This window comes from Magallana gigas, chromosome 8, assembly GCF_963853765.1.
Source record: "Magallana gigas chromosome 8, xbMagGiga1.1, whole genome shotgun sequence".
Lineage (NCBI taxonomy): Eukaryota > Metazoa > Mollusca > Bivalvia > Ostreida > Ostreidae > Magallana > Magallana gigas.
In genome coordinates, this window is record NC_088860.1 from 47737572 (window position 1) to 47762981 (window position 25410).

The 25410-nt window shown below is 37.4% G+C and overlaps 1 protein-coding gene across 1 annotated transcript; it reads right to left on the minus strand.

Annotated features, from left to right (window-relative positions):
- Positions 1 to 472: 472 nt before the first annotated feature.
- LOC117690208 (NALCN channel auxiliary factor 1) lies at positions 473 to 25347 on the minus strand. The gene is made up of 3 exons (XM_034473706.2): positions 23243 to 25347; positions 3726 to 3900; positions 473 to 1470 (listed from the first exon to the last, which is right to left on the minus strand). Exons 1-3 carry the CDS (start codon positions 23750 to 23752, stop codon positions 1214 to 1216), a joined length of 942 nt encoding a protein of 313 aa, XP_034329597.2. The 5' UTR covers positions 23753 to 25347; the 3' UTR covers positions 473 to 1213.
- Between the last annotated feature and the right edge of the window lie 63 nt (positions 25348 to 25410).

Below are 25410 nucleotides of genomic sequence, written 5' to 3' on the forward strand. Positions count from 1 at the left end.
GATTAAATCCCATGAAGTCTGAAGGTCTTTATGATAGATCTGACTCGTGTTCGCTCACCTCAAGGTCTTTATGATAGATCTGACTCGTGTTCGCTCACCTTAATATCAAAAGAACGATTCCTTATAATTACTTATATCTATATAATTTTCAGCGATTGTACGATTACATTTTGAATGCTAGTGTAGTCATTGGTGAATTATATTGGACAATAAATTAAAAATTCATTCGTAGTGTTAACACAGACAAAGACACTGAAAAATGTAAATATATGTAAGTAAATATTTAGTTTTTTAATACATAGTGTTTCCATTATGTACTCGTCATCAATGACTGTGGCGGCCCTGGTGTAGTGGTAACGATGCATGTCCTTTATATTTGAAGTTTGAAGTCCATCGTTTTCCAAAAAAGGACCAGAGCTCCTTTATTGCAGCTAAACTTGACATAGAGGCAATAAGTCTTGAAGTCAGCCGAGAATAAAATCCATCTCTTTATTATGTCAAACAATACAATTCTACCGAATAACAAGTAGAAATATGTCAAATCAATAGTTGATAACGATCTAAGTCCAAATCAGATTCATCGATAAATCAGTTAGGAGCCCAACGTAAAGAATGAATAAATAAATCAATCAAATAGTCAATGGATAGATCAATGAACGAATCAAAACATACTAGATAAACCAATCAATGAATTCATAAATATATCAATCAATGATCAGGTAGATTAATCAATCAGTGCAATAAAATCAATCAATCAATAAATAAATAAGTAAATAAATGCATAAATAAATTCAATGAATGACCAAATTAGTTGATAATACGCATAAGATATTAGAAAGCAACTGAAAAAGAAACCTATGGCAGACATGAACTTGATCAGTGAGTTCTCGGGCTTATTACTGTGTATTATTGGGGACCAGCTGCTGCACATTTGGCTGTATAGCCCAAAACAGCATGAACGAAACATAACGATAAATACCGATGTTCATGTACGGAAGAATAGTCAAACTACAACAAAACAAAATCACGTTGTCCAGTTCAAAACTTAATAAATCATCATATTGCTCTCGTATATAAAAAACCAAAAAAGTAAAAATGACCAATACGAACAAAACTATGTCCGCCATATTTACCCACAGACTGACACACAGACAGACACACACGCGCATTCGTTCCTGATTATTCACTACAACACGTCAACACAATTTTACCATTAAGTTAACCCTATAGAATAAAATAGTAACACAGTCCTAACGAAAACAAATCCAATTAGATACACACACATTCTTGTCAATGAGTTTGTAGTCAGAGAACAGCAGGAGTTACGTTCCGTGGTATTTGTGTAGAGGGCAGCACTGACGTTGTGACGTGACGGAAATTGACGAAGACATTTTGCATTTTTGTCGTCCGTTAAGTAGCACTGTTTGTAGCATTGCTCCGAAAGACTTGGCACCATATCCGATGATGGATCTACAACAGTTTACACACAATTTTATCACACGTTCCTTTCAAAAAACACACTTATACATTTCTTAATGAAAGTAGTTTTAACAGTATATAGAAACATATACAAAATGGGACTGCAAATACTTGATATGAATTTAATCAAACTTGACTTTACCTTCTCATGCCGATTTTACATGACATAAATGTTACATCAGTAAACAAGTAACCTTAATATCGAAACCAGTTCTTAATAACTTGCCTTTCAGGAAAAAATACCGGAAGAAAGAACATCATTTATGCACAAATTTTAATTGCGTGCAAACTATTGCTCTGAATTAGAATCTAAAATTCACGTCTTTTTAGCCAGATTTTTTATCTCAAAATTGTATCGCATGTCTTCGACCAATTTTGATAATAAAAAACGGGTCGCTTAACACCAAAATCCACGAAAAATAGACTAAGTGCTCATCGTAAAATGACGAAACACCTTTTTGTCATCGAAATGCATGCCGTTTCGGCGCACCTTGTGATATGCGATATGGCCAAATTAGAGTTATCTTTCTTAGCATAATGTATTTGAACCTAACGTTAACGTCTGATGCAGGAGGAAAGAGGAAAATAACTGTTATTGACAAATATAAACAGTTGGTTGTTCAATTAGCAACGGACACGTGTAGATTACCACCTTTTTATCTTGCAAACCAACAACCTAAATATTCCAACTGCTTGGATTTCGTAATCCTGCAGTTCCCGGTCATAAATCTAAACATAAATATTCATTATTCGTTGATATTCTCATTCATGAATACAGTTTGTTGTACCAGAAATGCATGCTTATCGGCCATAAAAAGAGAGGAGAGATACTCAGCTAATAGTTGCTGAATCAGCATTGATATATTAATTACAAATAACTGCTCTTTTAGATGTGTCATGTTTAGAACAATTCTCCCCTGCAAAAGCATTTCCCATCTTTTTATCTTAGAAAAAAATTAACACGAGGTATGTAAATGAGCAAGTATTTGCGGGTGTGGGCCGCTTATGAGTGAGTATTGGTGGGTGTGGGCCGCTTATGTTTCCTGTCTGTCGGCATTAAACGTGCCGATTCCAGGTGCGAAAATCTTAAACAGTCAAAGGTGTAGATAAAACAGCACGAGATGGGGTGATGGTGATTGGTTTGTAATGTATGTACTAAATAAATACAGCATGTTAATTAGTATGACATATAATCGTATGCAAATCAGTTGTTTATGTTAATTAGACTGTAAATATTGGTATGTGCCTTCTATATTCCACATTGCACAAGTCTATAGGATAGCCGACTTAAGACTTCTGTATGCAAATGCGGAACAACATAGATAGGATGTCAATCGGCAGGATAATGAGTGTGAATGAATATGTTATTGAGTTAACTTGCCAAACTTTTATTGTTTAATATGCTATTTTTAGTGATGTTATTTACATGTAAATGAAGTGCATATACATGTTTGACTCGATACGTTTTGGGATGCCAGAAATTGAGAAAATCAGTGAATAATCAAACTGTACCAAACACACAGTAGTACATTTATTTATGGTAATTTGGTTATTGTATCTGAAGTCAAAATTCATTATGCATGTTATATGTACGTGTAATCAATATTTTTAATATTATTTTATTGTTGTATCAATGGATGTTAATTGATGTTAATTAAATAGGTTTTTTTTTTTAAATGCCTTGTCTTTGCTTCGTACTTTAGACCTAAATTTCAGCTGCAAAATTGTAACGCACGATTTTTATTATAGATGTGAATTTTAAACTCCATCACAAAATGTCATATGAAATTTAAGTAAAAGAAGTTTTTTTTTGCGAATTCTTGTGAATCATTGCGATATTGTGAGTTTTGAATTAACTGGGCAGGTGTAGCCACAAAATTTACAATGTGACAACCAGTTGTCATATAGTTGTGAACCTTACATTTATAACACATCTAATTAAACTTACAATTTGACTTGAATATCACTTGAACTTCATGTAAAGTGTTTTACATCTGAAGTTTACCCAAAGAGCCCAAACTTCAAGTGTAAATGACCACAATAGGGTACAGCTAAATGTACCTGTGTTACTTGGGTTTACAATTGGCCGGTAGACTCTGGTCCCGCCGTCGCCAACTTTACTCAAGGTAATACTCAGCCTCAAGTCTGAGTTTTGAGCTCAAAGTCATGCACTTTCGTTTTATAGATTTGAGTTGAGTACTGAGTCGAGTGATTTGAATACTTGGTGACAGCGTGGCCGGACTTACCTTTGCATATAAAACTAGGTTCCCCTGCATAGGTTGTCTCCGTCAGGGGTCGAAGAAATGGACACTTGTGTTCTACTCCTGAGCAGAAATCACCACAGGGGGGTATGCGTGAGGGCGGGGAGTTCCGGCTAAACACGGGAATATGTTGTGTGCATAGCCAGTCCCTGTATGCCTTCTGAAACAATGGAATAATGGACGAGTTACAACAGTATTCAATGCATCAATACATCCATAAACATTACAGAGAACTCTATGAGTTACAGCGTCATTCTACCCATTAACTATAATATGTGTAAGCATCCTTAAGTTACAAAGAATGGTAAAAGCTACATAATATATACTGCATCATAAACGATCTGTAACTCTAAGCCTCTTGATGTTACAGAGAATTGGATGAGATATATACACATTGATTCAACTCATCAACAGATACGTGTAGATAAAGTTACAGGAAATCGCTTTATTTACATCCTCATTCGATGTCTAATACACATGTATATACGAATACCTCCTGATGTCACAAAGAACTGTTATTTTATATATGTTTACACAGTCAACAAAGATCTCATGTTATTATCAAACAAAAAATTACCATGCAAATATAAGGGTGTCATACTATATGTGTGAAAAGAATTTATTTCTTAACATTCTACAAGAAGTCATGAATAGAATTTGATATTATGTTTTGTAATTTTTATCACTTTTGTTATACAATGAATCGTTATATCAATAAGTACATTGCAATTGTGTTAAATACATGTATTCCCATATACATATGTTCCGTTGATTTTATTTTTCCTTTAAGCATTCTGCATCAAAACTCAATTATAATTCGTTATGTTAATTTACGATGTAAACATATAAAACACGGGACGACCGTATCCAATCTGCGTTTTATGTCAGTGTTTGTACAAATTCAGTATAAAGTAAGTGGTGGAGAAGTTCTATCGATCGGTGAACTCACATCAAATACTTGGCCATATGGACTCATTGATTTCGTGGTAACGTACACAGAAGAGAACTTTAAGGCAATATAATAATCATGGGGTCAAGGGGTCACTAACGGGGTTAAAAGGGTCATTGACGGGGTCATTGGAATATTGACGGGATCATTGGAACTTTAAATAGTTTTACGGGTCATTGACGGGGTCATGAAGACTTTGACGGGGTCAAAGGGTCATTGACGGTCTAAAAGGTCTTTGGAACTTAAAAGAGTTCTACGGGTCATTGACGGGGTCATGAAGACTTTGACGGGGTCAACGGGTCAATCAAGCAAACACAGAGAAAAACGCCGCAAAGTGCTTCCTTTGATGCCACGGACACAAGGCATGACGTGTATCTTCCTTCGGAAAAATGTAGCAATCCTTCAGAAAAGCAAAAACAACTTATTTCTGCATCCAAAGATGCTTTGTGACAACTGATCAATGGGTTTTGGAGAAGCCGAACTCAGGAGCGGGTACAGTTTGAATAAATAACCTCACTTGAGTCTTCAATGTTCAGGTGAGCTAAAATCCAGCTCGAAGATGTTTGCAATATATTTACTATGTTCAAATACAAGATTGAAAATAAATACAAGATTTTAAAATGTTATATCTTTGATTGGTTTTGAAAAGACTAATTCTTCATGTATTTTTTATCCTTTATAAGCTTAACTTTCACTAACAGGTCGTAGACGTAACCCTCTCGTTAGGCTCTAGATTAAGATTCCCGCTGAATTAACGTTTACAAACCAGGTAAACCTTCTTATACCGAAACCCTTGTAATACGATAAATCCTCGTCCCGGCCTACAGCATGAGTTTTGGTGCCATGATAATATTCAGTTTGACATTCTGTTAACAAACATTTCGGTATAGACAGGTTTTACAATATTCTATAGTGTAAACTATGCATTGTCATCAATAATGTCGTATCAGTGCATACAAATTGAATCAAGCACGCTCGCTATGGACAGCAACATAATAGGTAGACATACATACATAATTGAATCCCCACCTGCCTCATGTACATGTATAGTGTATACAGGTAAGACCATTGTCAGATCGATTTGATAGAAACATATTAATTCTAATACATCGATAAGCGATAGTTTATATAATAATCCATATCCATCGCCTCCTTCTATTCGTTGATGTATTTGTAATTGTCACGTGATCGTTTATCTAACATTCGGGAGGCCGTAGATCACGTTAATTGGTTAATGCAGACCGGAAGCATTGACGATTGGTTGATGTTTGACTTAATTTGGAGTCGTTGATTGACCGATCGTGAGAGTGGGTCATAAACGGTAGGAGATAGAGATCCCGGGTAGTTTACACCGAGGGCTGAGACCGAGGCATGCTTATCAGGAAAACCGATTACGTCATTTTGTTTATAATTACACGCATGCGAAATCTAAAAAGAAAATGGTGAGCTTTGAAAAAATATGTACAATATCTTTGTACAAGTAGAAGATATTCATTTTATTTACGGATGTCGATTTGTTCTTTAGCGAAAAAACTATAATTATTATCATAGCAAAACTCTTTCTTTTTACAATACCAACTCTAGTATATCTGAGAAGTTTTAAGAAAATATTCCATCTGGTTCTTTTTTTGAGGCCATCTACTTTTACTAAAGGAATATAATATGAAATTGCTTTTTTCCACATTTCGAAGCAGACAAAAAAGATTGCAGAAGCGATTTTCCTCATATTGTGATATGTGATTAGTAACATCATTTTCTACCTTATATAAAAAAATACTAAATTCTACCGCCTAGTTTTTAGTGGGGATAATTTCAAATATACATTAAACAGTGTCAGTTTTGTAAAAATTCTGAAACTTGACCTTTAGTAAACACAATATAGCAAAACCTTTTGACCATCAATGATTAATATATCTATATTAGTATATATTAATATATCTATATTAGTATACATAGTATCGAACATTATGTCTATGCATGACCAGAGAAAAATGGTAAAAACAAAGTTGATGAGCTTATTATCTACACAGACATACAAAACAATAACTTGAATTTAAGTAAAAAATGGAACAGATATGTCAATTCGTTGTGTGAACTTTGTCTGATTGCTGAACAGACTGAAAACTTATCTCTACGTAGTTGGAAATATACTGGACAAAAATGGAAGGAAAAACCTATATTATTACATCAGTTTTTAATGAAATTTATGTCATTTGTTTTTACAAATTCTGAATATATAATGGACTGTAACATGAAAAAATCATATCTGCAGATAGTCTTAGAACTAAGATAAATAAATATACAATTGGTTTACAAAACATGTAATTCTGAAGAAGGCTTGTAATATCAATGATATGTTAAATCAGGCACCAATATTAGGCCTGTGGTCTATATATCCACAATATTTATGTATTTCGATGATAATTATACATTTGTGCACTGTTTATTCGAGAGTTAAAAAGACTGTAGGTATAAAACTGGGTGGTGTGATTACTGGACTAAATTACATTATACGACTGTAGTATTGTACGCAGTATCGTACGCATTATACGACTGTAGTATTGTACGCATTATACGACTGTAGTATTGTACGCATTATACGACTGTAGTATTGTACGCATTATACGACTGTAGTATTGTACGCATTATACGACTGTAGTACTGTACGCGTTATACGACTGTAGTACTGTACGCATTATACGACTGTAGTACTGTACGCGTTATACGACTGTAGTACTGTACGCATTATACGACTGTAGTACTGTACTCGTTATACGACTGTAGTATTGTACGCGTTATACGACTGTAGTACTGTACTCGTTATACGACTGTAGTATTGTACGCGTTATACGACTGTAGTACTGTACGCGTTATACGACTGTAGTACTGTACGCGTTATACGACTGTAGTACTGTACGCGTTATACGACTGTAGTATTGTACGCGTTATACGACTGTAGTACTGTACGCGTTATACGACTGTAGTATTGTACGCGTTATACGACTGTAGTATTGTACGCGTTATACGACTGTAGTATTGTAAGCGTTATACGACTGTAGTATTGTACGCATTATACGACTGTAGTATTGTACGCATTATACGACTGTAGTATTGTACGCATTATACGACTGTAGTATTGTACGCATTATACGACTGTAGTATTGTACGCATTATACGACTATAGTTTTGTATGCATTATACGACTGTAGTATTGTACGTGAGTGTTGAGAAAACTAATTATTACAGTGGCTATAGCCCAATCACAACTCCCAAGCCCTATCCACCCCTGTATAGGGGCTGTCTCGATTGCGTCATCTTGCTATTACAGAGGACATTTTATCAAAGTGTTAAGCGGCGCGGGAAAGAGCGCATTAGCAGACAGGTTGTCCTGGAAATGTAGAATCACGTTAGTAACTAGAGTCTTCGAAGAATGCATGATATCAGATTTTAATTACTGAGCATTTAATCGGAAAAAGCCATTAAATCAATGGAATCGTGGAGAACATGTTACACTAGGCCTGGCTTAGGCTCGCCGAGGTTTGAGCGGAGGTTGTTTTAATCCAGAATCCAATGAAGAAATCACTGAACCGCTTCAAAGCTGAATGAGAAAAAAACACTCCCTGCTTATTTACATAAAAAAGTCGACAACTCACATGGTTTGTAGCTGATTGACTTTGGGCCCGGGGATAGGAGCATTTAATTGGGCATTCTCTCCGATTCTCGGCTCATTTTACATTCATATAATGCAATGAATGATAACCGCAGGGAAATTCCGAACGGTTTTTGACAGTTTTAATATTGATCAATGACAATGGGCATTACACCAGTGTAGCGTTTTACAATACCCCGGTGTATGTTTTTTGTACAGCTTTATCTTGGGAGAAAGCTGTGCTGTAAAGCAACAGTTATTGTAACAACCTTAAACAGACAACAAAACATCTAACTAAAAAAAATCCAGGCACAAAAAAAACCAGATCCATAAATAATATAAAACCGGAAGCAAGTATAGAGGAATTAGATGGGGGTGGTGGTTGCTTTGTATGAGATCCATTGAAGATCATTAACCCATACCTCTTTGTTTTTGAGGTTTGTTCATACAAGTGTCGATATACACCTCGGCAGGCCCGACTATCCTAGTCATGACGTCACAGACGTAACACCGGGCACTCCTACAGACTCCTACACCTACAGTAGGAGTGGGATTACCCTGTGGTTTTTCTTCTTGGTTGAGCTTCTTTATAAAATGTCACAAAGTTTAAAAGAATAGATACATTACATGAATGAGTTTATCTATCTTGTAAACACCTGGGATTATTGGGCGACATGTTGTTCATTTGTAACACGTCGTAAGATAGATCTTTGGTAACCTTATACATTGGATATCCTGTACTGCGTAATGATTTACCATTATAACAACACGTCAGGGGAAACACACGAAAAAAACTCTGAAAGGTTACATCATGTGTAAACCATTTACTTAACTCTACGCGTTATATAACTGAGGAAACGATTCTGTTACCAAATCAGACTTTGAGATATTCCCCAGCCCCCACGAGATGTGTAGATAACATCCGGAGTGTGCGTTCCGTTATCGCTACATCCAACAAGTGCGCCGAGATCACTACGGGAATTTTACATTCTCCCTTTCATCTTGTCTTTTATAAGTTGTGTACAGTCAACAAAAGCCCACAAAGTCTCGGCGATGAGCTTAATAGTCGGCGTACGAGATGTCAGAGAGAGAGAGAGAGAGAGAGAGAGAGAGAGAGAGAGAGAGAGAGAGAGAGAGAGGGGGGAGAGAGAGAGGGGGGGTGCAGTTCTTGCCCGCCGTAATTTGTACATCAAACAGGATAGGAACCTTGTGTTAATTAAACAGTCTGATTAACATTTAGTGGATTCGTTTAGAGGGTAGGCGTTGTTTATTGTTTATGTGTCTTTATTTATCTTGAGTCTGGAGGAAGGGATATACTATTAATACAGAATATGAAATAGTTAATTTGAAAAAGAAGCCAGAATGGTATAACTCAATATTTATCAACAGATGTGAGTTCATAATTATGGAAAACCTTATAGAAAACTTGAAGATAATAACTTATGCATTGTACTCATATTCTATATTTAGAATTCGAAAATTGCATCAAATTCACTGTTGAAAAATAAAGAAAGAATACAAAATAATTTTGTATGAAACATTCGTAGCTCTTTCATATAACACAACTTTAAAAGCTCTATGGCCTTCAATTCAAAACGAATTCCACCCAGTTTCATTTTTTCAAGAACTATAGGAATACATGTATATAATTTCAAATAATGATAAAACATTATCTTAGAAAAATCCTCATATTTTTTCTAGTGATGCTTAATTAAGTTGATTAATTGTTAGACTTCATTTCGAGTTCTCGAAAAACACTCTCTGAGAATCTAGGCCCCGGGTCTAAGTTTTGCGGACCAATGTTCTCGGTTTAATTATTTCTAATTCCCTAATGCTTCATGTAATCAATGATAGAAATAATGCATACAAAGTATATCCCTTGAAATCGAAGACGATGGCAAATCAAATAAACAAGTTAGGAAAACAAATTTGAAATGATTCGGTAATAAACCATTTAAGTGTTCGGGAATAATTACATGAATGGATCAGGATAGGGGGAGGGAGGGGGCTGGTGTTCGACCCTGTATTCCTCTATGATTACATCTAACCTCTCCTCGGGCATAAAGCTATTCTATTCGATAAGCTGGTTGCATAAGATCCCAATCTCTTAGAGACGCTTTCTGCATACGAAGCACGGTTTATCAGACCAGGCCACGGCAGAAATCAATACCCCCCTCTCTGTCCCCGAGAGCTCGGCTCTGTCCATAGCAAACACACGAGGTTAGCCATCACTGATTGTGACGATCAGTCAGCCATCTTATTAGAACCATTTATCAAAAACGCAGCTATCTCGAGCGAAATACCTCCACCAGCCGCGCGGGTTTTTATGTAATTTCCATGTATGGCGGCTCCAAGTGTATGACAACGTGGGAGCTTTATTCCAGGAACTCTTGCTCATGAATTACCAAGAACAAACTATTAAGTTTGGAGAATTCACGCGTTTTTTGACGCAATTTGGCGTTCAATACGTCATCAAGGTGGCTAATTTTCCTGACAAATGGGCACTTATTTTGCAGAAAACAAAACTATATTTATATCCTTGAAACATGTTTTATAGAAGAAATATAAAAACGAGAAATATTATGATAATCTATATCGAAATTTTGGGGTGAGAGGAACACTCGACATGTTATCAAGCCGGTGGGTTTTCTTATGGCATAAAAAGTTGATAGTAAAAAAGGTTTAATGAAATGGTCGCAAAAGTACAAGTGTAATTATTCTACATGCATGCTAATCTATTTAAAAGTTAAAAATTAAATGCATTATATAACAAGAACTATATAATCAAAGTTTTATCGTACATTGTAGTGGACTTCTAACAGGTTCCAATAACTATCAAAAATAATGAAAGCAGGGAATGTGATGAGAAAAACGAAACAGTCAATTAATTGTTAATGATAAAAAATCAACATAACAACTTCACCTTTAGATTCCTATAAACTTTAATTTGTAGGATTACATGTATCTCTTCACAGAATTCTAGCGATATTTCTCACTTGCTGTATATATTTTCCGCCGCCATCTTTACATGTTCATTCGGAATTCCCGGATAAGGTCATGATACGTATGAAAAAGTCTTCTAAAAGTGCTCTGCCCTACCCAAAAAATGTAAACATGTTTGAATGTTTGAACCATTTGCTAAGATGGTCTTATAGCACGAATTTAGATTTCTCTAAAGCACCGTATATCCTATAATTTTTGCAATGATCTGATTTTGGCAGAAATTCGAAGTAATTATATCCTGTATTATTTTATATTGGAAACTTTTAAAAATAGCAAAAAATGATTGACACAAATTAAAAATGCTTCATATTTTCCCATGTTTTGCAAATATTGTGACACACGAAAAAAAACCAACAGATATACTTTATGTCTCAATTTCATTTTTCCACAGGTACATGCATTGCCTTCTTCTATTACTGCAAGAGTCGAACTGTATGTATATACAATTAATATCCCAGGAAATTACAACATGGGGTATTAATACGTACGAGTGGTGTGTATGTTCATTATTGATCACTACATAATAATACAACTATCGTCTGCCATGTAATTGTTGTAGACTTTGAATTGGTCGGGTAGCAGTAAAATAATACAAAATCTAATTTTTATCTGATTTGATTTGTCTAATTTGTGTTCTGTCTGTAATATAGTAAATTTAGATCCATTGCTGTCCCAATCGTAGCTTCTCGGGCCTTTCCGACAGAGCTCGGAATTTCCGAGTCTGCCGAAAAGGCCCGAGAAGATGCGATTGTTGCTGTCCTTCAGTTGTTCCCTCTCCTCCGTCCAAAACATGTTCTTATTTGTGCAATATGAAAGCTGTTTGTAGAGAAATATTGGCATCAATTTCAGAGATTGTGCTCTCGCGGGTACAACAATTACTGCATCAAAGATAGGACAATCCGTAGTTAAATATACTCAGTACACGCAGGTCGAAACTGATTGCATTTAAATACTTGTGGGAAAAGCTTGATTAAATTGAAGTGCCTAATTGGTGTCAAAAAGCTATTTAATCAAGAATTATAGATTTTCATCAGCATCAGCAATCAGAATTCATACAATATTAAAAACGTGTTAGATTATTCAAGTCGAGGGGTTTGGCTAATTAACGGTAATTGTTACAGGGAGAATATGATCCCAAGGCAATTGGTAAACAAAAGCAGATTTTTTTTTTATATGTAACAAAACAAATTCTACAAACCAGGTCATAAAAGGGGAAAATCTTTGATTGAAAATAATATAGATTTCTAAACGCTTTACAATCCGAATTTCTTTCGAAAGCGAGCTATATACATGTACAAGTAGGCCTACAGTACAATGGCTCTGATATAACATGCGTGCAGTTTTATTTCGATAGTCTTTGCAGAATAATAAGCAAAAAACTTGCAAAGTATACAAAACTTATGTTGTGATTTATTTTAAAATCAATAAAATATATTCAAATCAATGAAAACGTAAATCGTAGGCAAGACCCAGTTGCAAACAGCAATAAACGGTTATGTCTCTCTACCCCCCCCCCCCCCCCCCCGTCCTCCCCCCACCATTATCATTGCGCCACAATCGTATCTTTTTCTTAACTTTGTGCCATTTGAAAGTCTTTCAAGGAAAAACAGATTTCAACGATCAATGCATGTGAAAAGTACAAAATTAAACCCTATCCTGGCCTCTCTAAACCCCCTTAAAATTTTCAACGTTCTAACATAAATAACGTCTTCCTTGAAGAAAGCGCGTCATGTCCCTCAAAAGCCCACGGTTGTAGCGAGCGAACGTCGTATTCCCCAAAAGCTTTACTAATACCACGTCAACAACAAACAGGAAATAACGTTTTTTGGTACCACTAAATATTTATAACATCTTCAAATAAACTATTTGACCCATTTAATTCATTGTAATACTGAAAATGCTTTGTTATCGTTATCCTCATTAAAAGGTGAGAACTAAAAAAGTTGTCAAAATTCAGACCTTCGACTGTCTATTCAATTAAAAAAATGTTCAAAATCTTTTTTGTCCACTTATTGTACTATTGGTCAGTGAAGCCCACATCCTTTGGCAATAAAATGACGCCGATATTCAGTGCTTTGAGCGGCCTAAACGTCTTAAGAATTCAAGAGGCAAATTATGTAACGCTGTTGACAACTTAGGAGTACTTTTCTGCGAACCTCGTGAAGAGCTTCAATCTGGGCAGCAAATGTTTCGACAGCCACAAAACTGCCAATTGAGTCACTTCACTAAAAGTGCATCCCCCGGCCTGCACTTTTTGGTTGTTTAAAATCAGACTAAAATTCAATGATGACGGGGGGGGGGGGGGGTTCGTGCGATACATGTGGAGGGGAGACCTGCAGATAAATCACCGAGGCATGTAATCACCGACTTGTGTGTATCCACGATAAATGGATTCCACAAATTGCTCAAATACCGATTATGAGAATGCAATGCCAGTCTCTTAAGCATAGTTTAATTCGATGAAAATGTCTGCTGATCAGATTGAACGTTTATGGAGGATTTTTTTTGGTTTCTGTTGTAATGCTGTGTGATAGAAGAAATAAACGTATAGCAGTAACCCGGTGTGACAGCTGCTTGAATGAATATCTGCCCGGCATGCAACACGTGGCGCGAGTCGATACCAGCAGGTGATTCAAATTGATGAAGTTCGCGAGTCGCACCTGAAGAACAGGTATATACTCGCGGTAAACACAGACCGCTTGTCAATTTGTTGTAATTAAGGTGGCTTAATTGAAATTGCACGGTAGATAACGACATTGGCCGATCACAATGATTACATCACGGGCCGGGGATCGATACATAGCAGGCCGTCAGCCTCTTAATACGGCCTCCTCTCCACGATCGAATCTCTCCTTCCTTCTACAATACGCCGTGCCCGATACGTTAACCAAAATTCTCTTTGTTTGTAAACTCTGAAGCTCATGTCTAAACAGCCAGTTTTTTACTTACCTTTGTAAAAATTAATATATACTTTTTGCTCATGTGGTACGAGACATTAAAATGTACGTGTTAAAATACGTTTAATAATACACGCACTAGTCCGAGATTTCTTCTGACACAAATCCCTGATTTTATATGTCAAATTTATGTATAATATATATTTTACGTGACGTAATATGAGAGCAGGGGTCAAAGGAATCTGAGATATTACACATACGTGTACGTGCACATGAACACACACATAGTGAATAAGAATATTGCCCTGTATATTGCCCTATCTCTATATTGCCCTGTCGATGATCTCGGGTGTAAATTAACAAGGTTAATAATCAGTCGGGAGATCGCACGACGAAGCAGATAAACCGGGATTAAGGTCAGACGACACGTTCCTCAACTTTATTTAACTTTTTCCAGGAATTTGTTAATGGTTTACTGCTACTTTGACAAGCTTTCTTACAAAAAATTAGGATACCTTACCAGGCATTTCTGCAAAATACTAGACTTTGCAATCTCCTATATATTCTTCTTGAAAATACACTTGAATTGCTGATATAAAAACAAATAAATATACAGCACAGCGGTCGGGCTTTGAACTCAGAACTTCTATAACCTACGCTCCTGACAGTGAGCGGCCACGGCTCTAGCCACTCGGCCAGCTTGGCATACATCCATAGACAAGTAAATTCTAATCATTTAAAAAAAATAATTATAAAAACAATAATCTTATTGGAACTCTTCATTACGAGAAGATACAAAAAAGATGCTCGAGGAACGTGTCGTATGACCTTTTTTATGACGTGGACCTTTAATCCACCCAATCACATCCCCGGTCCGTTAAATTCCTGTATATGTTTGGAAATAAAATTTTATCAGAATTAACAACAATAAATTGGGCCAGACAAGGATTTGAATCTAGATCCAAATCAATCTTTCAAACATAAAATAAAACTCTAAGTTCAACCTCTGAAAAGGCACGCCGATCATGCAAATATGGGTTTGTCCTTCATTCTCAATGTCTCAATAGTCGAGATCAAAATACAGTACAATATACCCACAAGCCATGTCTTTAATTTAATATATTGGTATCTGCATTCTGGCTGGTTTTAATAACTTTGCTCAGATCGAATTACAAATTACAAAAGAAGTTCTGTGAAGGGGTTTATTATCAAAACCGATTTGGTTTGACTTTTCCTATAGCGTCACGATCATTGCTGTCAGCTACGTCATGCATAAATTATACACGCCGCCGTTGTGAAAACTTTATGATTGGTTGAGTTAGGCGGAGTTATCAGTACATGCTTATGCAATGCCAGAGCTGAAGGATTTCTCAGAACAGTTCATTTCCCCCCAATATTATTCATTCAAAATCGACTATCCCCTATGTTTAAATTCTGTGCAAAACTCTCTCTCTCTCTCTCTCTCTCTCTCTCTCTCTCTAAACGGGCGTTAAACCATAGCCTCAACTCAAGTTACGGTCCAGAGTACGGCGTTATAAAAAATATAATATTTAGAGGTTGCATGTGCTAAGCGTTCAATTCATGTAAATACCGTAAATGTGTAATATGCACATGTATTACCTACTAACTTGCCAGTCTAAGTGATAGATATGAATTCCTCGATTTCTGCACCTTTCGATCGGCAATCGACAGTCAATAAAAGAATTGAACGATGGTGTGAAAGAACGAGACGGAAGTGGAGAGTGCAAGGGGGTTTGTACATGTGCGTCTTCATTAGACAAGTGTCCGATTCGTTTCTCTTCTGTTGCCCTATCACTTTCGGTGTAATATATATGTACTAAAATATCCACAAACCATTTACTGCAGATTTCTTTATTTTACCTGTCTCTGAACCGCCGATCACCAACTCCATACATGAACAATGGTTTGTTTACATACATAAAAAATACAGTTCTTGATCCGCCTTCCGAGTACGGAAGAAGGTTGTTTAATAGGAGAAAGTTTGGGGCAAGTAAAATACAATTATTAACAGTAGTAAACTAAATGAAGAATTATTATTTTTTTTTCAAAAATAGCGTTATTTTTATATGCGGCAAATTGCCGTGAAGTTTTTTTGTACATGTAAGTATTGTATGCACTGTAGCTTTATATTTTCTAACCCAAAATTTATACATAGAGCTATAGCTATATATGTTATGTACCGTATGTATTGTTTTATTACAAGTGTACACTTTCGAAAAATAGCCCAATTTCGACAGTCACAAGTACCCATGTGAATTTTTCATTCTCAGATATGTTGTTGTTCTGTCCGTGCATAATTTAGTCTTAGTTAACCAGCAGCCAATCAGCGGTAAGCTGAATCCACCAATAAAAAAATTGTGGTTAAGGTGCGGGTATTGTTTATGTATGACGTAGCTGAAAGAGTTGAACGCGACGCGATCGGTAAAGTCAAACCAAATCGGTTTTAGTAATAAGATCTCAAGTCCAATGATTGTGGACAGATGGCGCTCTAAAGGAAGCCCAATCAAAATAGGATAACGCCAAATAAGCTTTCAGAATCTACATAGCTCCCTAATTCCGCTATTCTGCAAAGGGCAGAATTTCTACCAATCCTCCACTTCCTGTTGCCCGTGTTCGTGCCATTCTGACCTCTCCCCAGTTCAAAGACAAATGTTACTGTTATATCTCATCGCCTGCATCTTGTAGTTCCTGCTGTTGGGTTCTGTCCTAGAACCGCGGCATCTGTCGGCCTGACCGGTAGATGAAAGTTTAACACAGGTAGAACCAGCGCCAAGGCCCGGGTTATCGGATGCTGTGGCCTTATCTCGAAGAATTCCCCAGATTTTGAACACAGCAAATATTCGTGTTTAGATCCTCGAATCTCGGGAGGGTTTGCCTCAAGGTCATGGCATGCATGTGTGTTATGTTGAAAGAAAACCACGAAGTTCATAGCGGGAATGAGCAGATGATGTATTGCTGGGGTTTTATCACTAGCACATATTTTTGAAATGCACCTTCAAGAGCAAGTGAATAGATTGAACTTTCTCTAGTATTACAGTATTTTAAAAAGCCTTTAATTGATAAATCCTCCTTTTTTCTGCTGTAAAAAGCATAGCGGCATAGCCCATTAGACCTTGTATTTCATAAACCTACAACTTGATACAAAAACGGCGCTTGAATTATGATACTAGTATAACAGCAAGCCTATGTCTAATATTGTGTAAGTTAAAAAGACTTTAATGCCAAGTTTTATGGATATTGGTTAAAGTAAAGTCCCCCGTGTCCCTCGGCTATCTAACCCCCAGAAGATCCGGTTTCAAGCGGACATATTCTTCAGACCTTCGTTTCCAGAAATCAATACAATATTTGTCAGTCGAGAACAGTTGGCCGCAAGAAATAATAGCATCTCCCCCTCCGCCACTCCGATTTATCCTCAGTATTTAAAATATTCCCTTATTCAGTTTGGAATGCATTAGTGAAGAACAATGAGCGTCCCTCGTTATGTGGCTCTGTCCAATACCTCCATTTACGGCTCCGGAGTGATGCATGAAGCAAATAAATGCTTACTTCCGCGCAGTATCGCTGTGTACACTTGTCGCGCAGGCTTTGTTTGCACTTCCTGTTTCTGTTACAGCGATACAATATTCCCCTGTTGAGATTTAATTACTTGAGTGAAAAAAGTGATTTGTCAACAACGTCGAATGACAGAAACTTCTGTTTTTGAACTTGTATTTAATTTGATCAAACATTCTCCATACTATTTCAACATCACTTTATGAAATATTAATTTTTCTCAACTGCGCCGGTATAATCCTGGCCTGTCAGAGATTTATGTTTCTTTTTTTTATAAACTGAAATAAAATCTAATAAAATGCTTTTGTTTAACAACTTGCTCATTGTCTATAAAATATAAAGCTCAAAAACATGTAACCATATTTAGAATACAATTGAAGACATTTTCCACAACCCTCTATTCTTTGTTTAGTCAAATTGCTGGTTTCCAAATATAAAACTATCGTCTTTTCTGAATGACTATATGTGTCTACCTGCTATCTTCAAGACAGCAGCCGTTACCACATTTAGACTATAGTATCAACATCCCTTGATAAGAAGAAATCTGTATAAAGATGTAGGAGAATATTGAAATTCTAATTTGAATTTTCTTTAATTAATGACAGTTTACGGTTAAAACCATCTTACAAAAATATCTTAAACTCTAGGGTCGAACTGGTGGGTGATTTGATGACCCTCCAGCCTCCTAGATCAAATGACGTAAATTATAGTAGTACCGCATCGTCCGTTCTATGACGTCATTAGGCTACGTGACTAGGTAAAACTCCTACATTTTTAGTAGTTCCGAGGTGGTCATTTTACACCTTAAAAAATAATAATTCAATGTTTAAAAAGTACCATCATCTCCGTTCTATAATTGTCTAAGCACGATGGAGATTTGTAGGTGTGTGATGACGTCAGAAGAAGACATCGGAACCCAAGACGACAGAACTGACGGCTGTACATAACTAACAGATCGAGCTCAGCATCAAACGGTTGGGTAGAATAAAGAATAACAATGGAAGCTATGCTTAGCGCTTTGAAAACCATCCTTGCCTAGCAGGTATTTTTCCTCCCCCGCAACTAACATTTGTACCAACTTGACCTTTCACCCTTGCCAACAAAATCCAATGAACCCCTCTACCATACAGTGGTTTTATCATTAACTGATACGTCTTCCCGTTCCTGGGCCAAAAGAACAATATCCAATTTCAGGAATCTATGGGAAACATGATTAAACGCGAAATTATACCGGTCTTGTACTGTTGCTGATGATGCTTATTTGATTCTTGGAGAACCGTAATAATTTGATTTTGAGCAAAAAAAGTCTGTGAAAAAAGAAACAATTGAAGTTTGTAATACCAAATAAATCTGACACTCAGTTTATCTGCAGCCATTCTTTTAAAAATCGTTATGCAGAATAAGAAAAAGAAGGGGCAAATGAAATCAGACAGAAGAACTCCGATTACTCCATAGAAAATATTAAAGCAATCTTGTTAATATTCCATCAGAACCATATATAACAACTGTCAATACAAGGATTAGCGGTCAAAAGCAAACAAATTCCCCCATAGAGCTCCATCGGGAAGCCATTGTCGGCAATATTTCTAAACCCTCGCTTATCGCTACGTGAAGTCAGAGAAGCTGGAAAAGAGGGGGAACAGATGGGAGTCTTGAGCTCACGTAACATCCTAGTCCCACAGACGGGCACTGGGTTCGTCTGCAGGTCCTATCCTTCTTTTTGGTGTTACTGGAAGTTCGAATGGGAATCGGTTTTTCTATCAAAACATTAGCTTGATCTTGAATTAGGTTAAACACATCCATGTAAGAACATTTAGTACCGGACGACTAATGAGTGAAATCAGCAGACAAGGAAGTAGAATGTAGACGGTAACTCCGGGACTAATCCTTGAACCAGGTGTAGCATGGAGACAATGGATTAACGTCACATCCTGGACGGGGGGAGAGTCCCCCTCACACAATAACATAGTACAGCGACAAGGAAATAGGAATTCCTGGAATCAAGTCCATCCATTCATTATCTCTCTGTGTCTCTCTAATTAACATCCACCTTCTTCTCTGAAAATTAAGTTGGAAGGCGGAGGTGTTGGGGGGGGGGGGGGGGGGTCGTGCACGGTTTATATGGGTTTATCATGCCATGTTATTTCTCTCTCTCTCTCTCTCTCTCTCTCTCTCTCTCTCTCTCTCTCTCTCTCTCTCTCTCTCTCTCTCTCTCTCTCTCTCTCTCTCTCTCCAGAAGATGTAAGGCTCCTTATATATTTCCTTCGCAATCGATGTGATTGCCCTTAAATCTACAAATCTACAGATGACACTATGGCTTAGTAATGATCAAAACTGAGTTTCACAAAGAACTTTTCCACAAATGTGGTTATCTTTTTTGGAATGGTCTGCGACGAACTAAATTTCAATAAAATTCTTGGTTGGCAAATATTACAATCACCATAGATATGATTTCAGGTATTCGGTTAAAAATAGGTAGCTTGAAAAAATGGACTCAAATTGTGTTCTGAAGTCGTGAGCTGTTTCCTACAAGGTTTCTTAGAAGACCATCTATCAAACGACTTTATGTTTGATAAAAAAGCCTCACACAAGCATGCAATCATGTCGACAACACCCGCAGCTGAGATTCCAATTTATATAATCATATCGGCAGTTTAATTATCAATACTTTGGAACAAGACCGTATTTTGTCTTTCTCTTTCTTGTAGACTACACAAACATGGCTGTCAAAAACAGCACACTATACTACTCTTTCCCCTACTGTATTTTTGTTTATCGTCCATATTGTTTATTTACATGATTGTACAATCATCCTGTTGCCCATTGAGGGCCCCTAATTGGTTGTATATATAGTATATACAAAGATCTCAAAGACGTCGTGTTTTGGCGATTCTGTCAATAAATATAACCGTTTCTCGTTTGAGTTTCAATACCCACCCACCCGTCCCCCCCCCCCCACACACACGTGCATTTTGTTAGTTTAAAGGACACAAAGTTGCATTTGCAATTCAAACGACATGCAGGATGCAGATACCCGGATGTTATCGAGAAGGGGTTCCCAGGAAGGTCTCAAACAGATCAAATTAAAATCTGCCTGGTTTTATCATTGAAAATTCCAATGAAGAATTGGTTTTCATTCTTGTTAATTCAGTTTTCAGGGTGAAAGGATGACAGAAGAAAGAGTAGATGATCAAGGGTTGGTTAACTTCACGTGTTTAACATACATGTGACAAACATTATTGATATTGAAAAAAAATGCAATTAAATGAGTACTGCGACCCCATACGTGTGTTTAACATTTACGTAATGTAATATAATGATACAGATTACGTAATTGTATGTCTTCTACAGTTTTTTTGTAGATGTATCAGTTATATACATTGTATACTTAAAACTTTTATCTCACAACAAAATTTAAAATTAATCCGTTGTTAGTTTTTCCAATTACAATAGTTTGATTCTACCATTTCTCTTTGCTGCACTTTTTCAATTTCTTATAACCATCTATTCAATCTAAATATTCTTGGAGCAACAAGAGCAATATCTTGAATTCCTATATTTCAATAAGGAAGACATTCGACCGTTTCCAATAAAGATACAACAATTTGATCATTTCCAATTGTTTCGTAATTTCAGTGGATGGACTCCCTCTACGACCCCGTTACGATTGCAGTACATACATCACTGCGACTACACAGGACTGCCTGCGATAATTGAGTGCTCTCATTCCAGTGTGTCTCGGGGGAGCAGCGTTGTCCCATTTCTGGGTTTAATTTAAAATCAATAACACTATCACCGGTGTTTAATTTTCCTCGGGACAAACTTCCATTAACTCCAGGCTGCCATGCTGCAGAATGGTCATTTAATCGCAAATTTTGAAGAAAGAAGCAACTTCTAAATTGATTTCTCCAATGCCTGGTGTATTTTTGACCCAGTACACAGAATTCTAGTGTGTGTTTTGTCTCTCATGAAAAATAAACCCATTCAGTACTACATACAGTAGGACGGCGGGCGCAGAGTCAGGATCAGTCGAGAATTGATTAAAACAATGCTATAATAACTGCAAAGAAATTCAACATGGTGGTGTAGGAGAGATGGGGGTAGATGGGGGATGGCGCCATCTTTGTCACGAGCAGACGATCGACTATCACTCTAAATATTAACTTCTTTCTTTAAGTAATAGCTGGTTAGGTTATTTAAGTATATTTCTTGATCTCATATTATTATATACCTGAAAACGATTTTCATTTTTCAGTGATATTCCATTCTTACCACAACTATTGAATATTTAATTCCCCTCAACGTGTTTTAATAACTGTGAAAAAATAACATAAGATTAAGAAACCGGTCAGTGACCGCCTGAATCCCGGAATTTCAGCTGGCGAAGTCTGAGCTGGCTTTATATCATGTGCCATTCAGCAATGGCGATGGACAGCAAACCACAGATTGGTCCTGGCATGATCATGCTAAACTGACATCTTCCTGGCCCATCTAATCAGTCGGTGGTTGCGCTAAGACGGGTAATTTTCGGATCATTGAGGGGAAGACTCTCGTTGTCTAGATCAAAGGCAATCATGGTTGAGGACTGGATTGACACAGAACCCCGCGGTAATGTCCTCAGACACAGGGGACGGTGGCGAGGGGTGCGAACGGAAAGAGGGCGATACGGAAATGGATTAGGCCTTGGGTTTTTATTTTATTATCTTTGTAAGTTTTTTTGTTCTTTATCTATGTAACGTATACATATAGTATAGGATGGTAGGACTATATTTCATAGTGTTTTCTGAGAGAGAGAGAGAGAGAGAGAGAGAGAGAGAGAGAGAGAGAGAGAGAGAGAGAGATTAATTTCCTTTGAGTCACTCCTCCACAGTGCTGAACTTTGCTACGTTCCTTGAAATCAGCCATTTTTTTTTCTTGAAACCACCGTATCATGTATAATGCATAAATCTGATAAGGCATGTGGTCCTGTGTATACAGGCAATGATGGAAACACGCGCTGACTGAGGCAATGAAGCTATTATCACGTTAGACTTACTTTCAACCTTAATTGACACGTGTTTTCTACAAATCCTTCATTAAAACACATACACACGAGTCGGAACTAGGTCGATCTTAACATGGCGGAGGATCTGCGATTAAAGCCACATAAATGCCATACAGAGCCCTCCGTCAGCTGGAAGCAGATACGGCAGATAATTCCACTCCCGAGACGTGCCCCAGAGTAGATAAAGTGCCATTTAGAATAATTTGGCTACACTGCCAGATGCTTGCGCTACCGATTTAACGGTCAGCTGGCTTTTTGCTGGGAGCAAGTAAACCACGGTGGTTTGTATAAAAACAAATAAATCGGCGGGTTTGGTTACATGTAAATGATTTATCTGTAGCTGATCTAAAAAAAAGAAAGAGAGAAGAATGAATGAAATGTACTCACCTGGCAAATGCTGCACCCCCACGTGACGGAGTACACACTATCACAGTCGACTCTCTCCAGTAAACTAACAAACAGTTCAAACTCCTCACGAGCTCGGTTGTCACTGTTCACCAGCTCTATCATCGTCTCATTACATCCACCACCCACCCGCCTCCCGTCCCACGGGCTGTCTTGAGGTAATATGTGGTTGAGGGTGTACTTATTGCAAAACTTTAAGTGAATCGGATTATTGGGAAGACCCAGGAACGTCCGAGGGGTGTCACAGATATTGCGTGTCAGTTGGTCATCAAGATAAAGGCACTGGTTCTTGAATTTGACGGGGTAAAACAGGGGTCCACAGACATTGGAGAGGTCCGCGAATCCGGACCCCAAACACGCTTTAGTAAACAGCATGATGATTACAATTAGAGCCACACAGCGAGAGTAAATGCACCCAGCGGCTGGCCAGACGGTCGGTTTGTGAATGTTCTTAACGTATGACGTATTCCCATCCTCATGACTTAATATCATAGTTCAGAAAAAGAGCACAGTTTCAAGAAATTTAGGAAAAGCATGAAAGGTTATTAATATTTTTTTCTCGTTTAATGACTACATTTATCCAAAAGAATTTGATACTCCTTCGTTTAAAAATACACTTTCTTCCCGTTTTGGCATTACCTTGATGACGAGGCCGCTGAATCGGTGGCCAGAGTAGCCCTCAACGATAGACTGAATAAAAAATCCTCTTGCGAGCTGGCAAAACTCGATTGCATTCCAATGAAACATGAACAGCCGAGAAGAAAACGGCATCACTCCCTCACACAACACTTGTTTTGTAATTTCCAATCATTCACACACTTTTAGAGGTAATATTCCAAAGAAAAATACAAATTTAACACATGTTGAATATCGAAATATAAGTAAGTCACCGCCATCTTAACATTCCCAGCAATTACTCGCATCAGCAGCGCATGCGCGCTTCAAAGAACTTGTTGATCTATTTCGTGTTTATTTCTCTGATAAAAGAAGCTTGTCCGGCTCTCTCTCGCCCTGATCTCAGGAAGTGGCCATACGGGTTCCCCGGTTTATATCTCTCCAGTGCAATTCTATAGGAAAGCAACACATTAATACAAATATCTTTTAACCCATTGACTAAATTTCACGGAATTTTCCCTTTTAGACTCCCTCTAAGCACATCCGTCAGTCGGTCCCATGTAGAGCGCCATGTGTGACATATTTGCGGGCTTTTTTTCAATTACACTCGTATATTTATGTAAATATACTGCACCAGTTGTAGAGTCGGATCGATACGATAGAATTTCGGAGCGGCAGTGTATATGTGACAATATTCAGTGGTATGGCGAGTTTAACTCTTCGCCAGTAATAAAGCAAAACATGCTATTGATTGCTGGACGTTATCCGGGATTTCAAACAAAGTCCGATCCGCCGGCCCGAGATGTGACCCGTGTCTCCTACAGGCGATCGCCGCGGTGGGGCTGCGCGGTGAGAAGTTTCGGAACCCCCGCAATGAAAGCCTGGATTACACACAATTTATGTTAATATTTTTTTATGCGGAAATCTTGACAATCCGGGCAGGTTGCCTCGGTGAGTAATGGTGACCGTCCACGGGTAGTTACGTGTCAATTTGGCGCCACTTACTGGCGCTAGTGACTGCCTCTGTGTGTCGTCAGAGGGACGTACAGTTTGCTTATGAACAATTAGCACGGCGAAGATGCGCTTGTGGCTGACGTTAATAAAATAACTAAGACTGATCGAAGCCGTGGCTAGCTCCTCGGTCTGTGCTTGCGTTAGTTTCACTCAGAAAGCCGGGGTTCCAACTATAATGAACAGCTATCATTCGATCACATCAATATAGATTCCAGATTAAAGAACTTAAAATAATAGGCCACATAAATTGTACAGTAAATAAAGCATGAAGTGTCATCAATAATTTGAATTGATTCATCTGCTGGACTCGGATGTATTGAATGCAGGGCTCGGACACGTCAAGTGTAACAATACAAGCGACCCAGGAAACAGAAGGCAATAAAATCAATACGTTTGGCAAATGACATACTGTATTTCAAAGCTCTTAAGTTTACCATAACAACAGAAGGAGATGGTTTTATACCCCACCTGTGTAAATTTGATTTCCAATGAAGGGGTTTTTCTTCCGTCTTTAAATATAT

Excerpts from the sequence above, each read along its gene's own strand:
- LOC117690208 (XM_034473706.2), bottom strand. The coding sequence starts at position 23,752 with ATGATATTAAGTCATGAGGATGGGAATACGTCATACGTTAAGAACATT. Across the intron at positions 3,901-23,242 it reads GGGGGTGCAGCATTTGCCAG|AAGGCATACAGGGACTGGCT; the intron begins GTGAGTACATTT and ends CCATTGTTTCAG. Across the intron at positions 1,471-3,725 it reads ACCTAGTTTTATATGCAAAG|ATCCATCATCGGATATGGTG; the intron begins GTAAGTCCGGCC and ends AAACTGTTGTAG.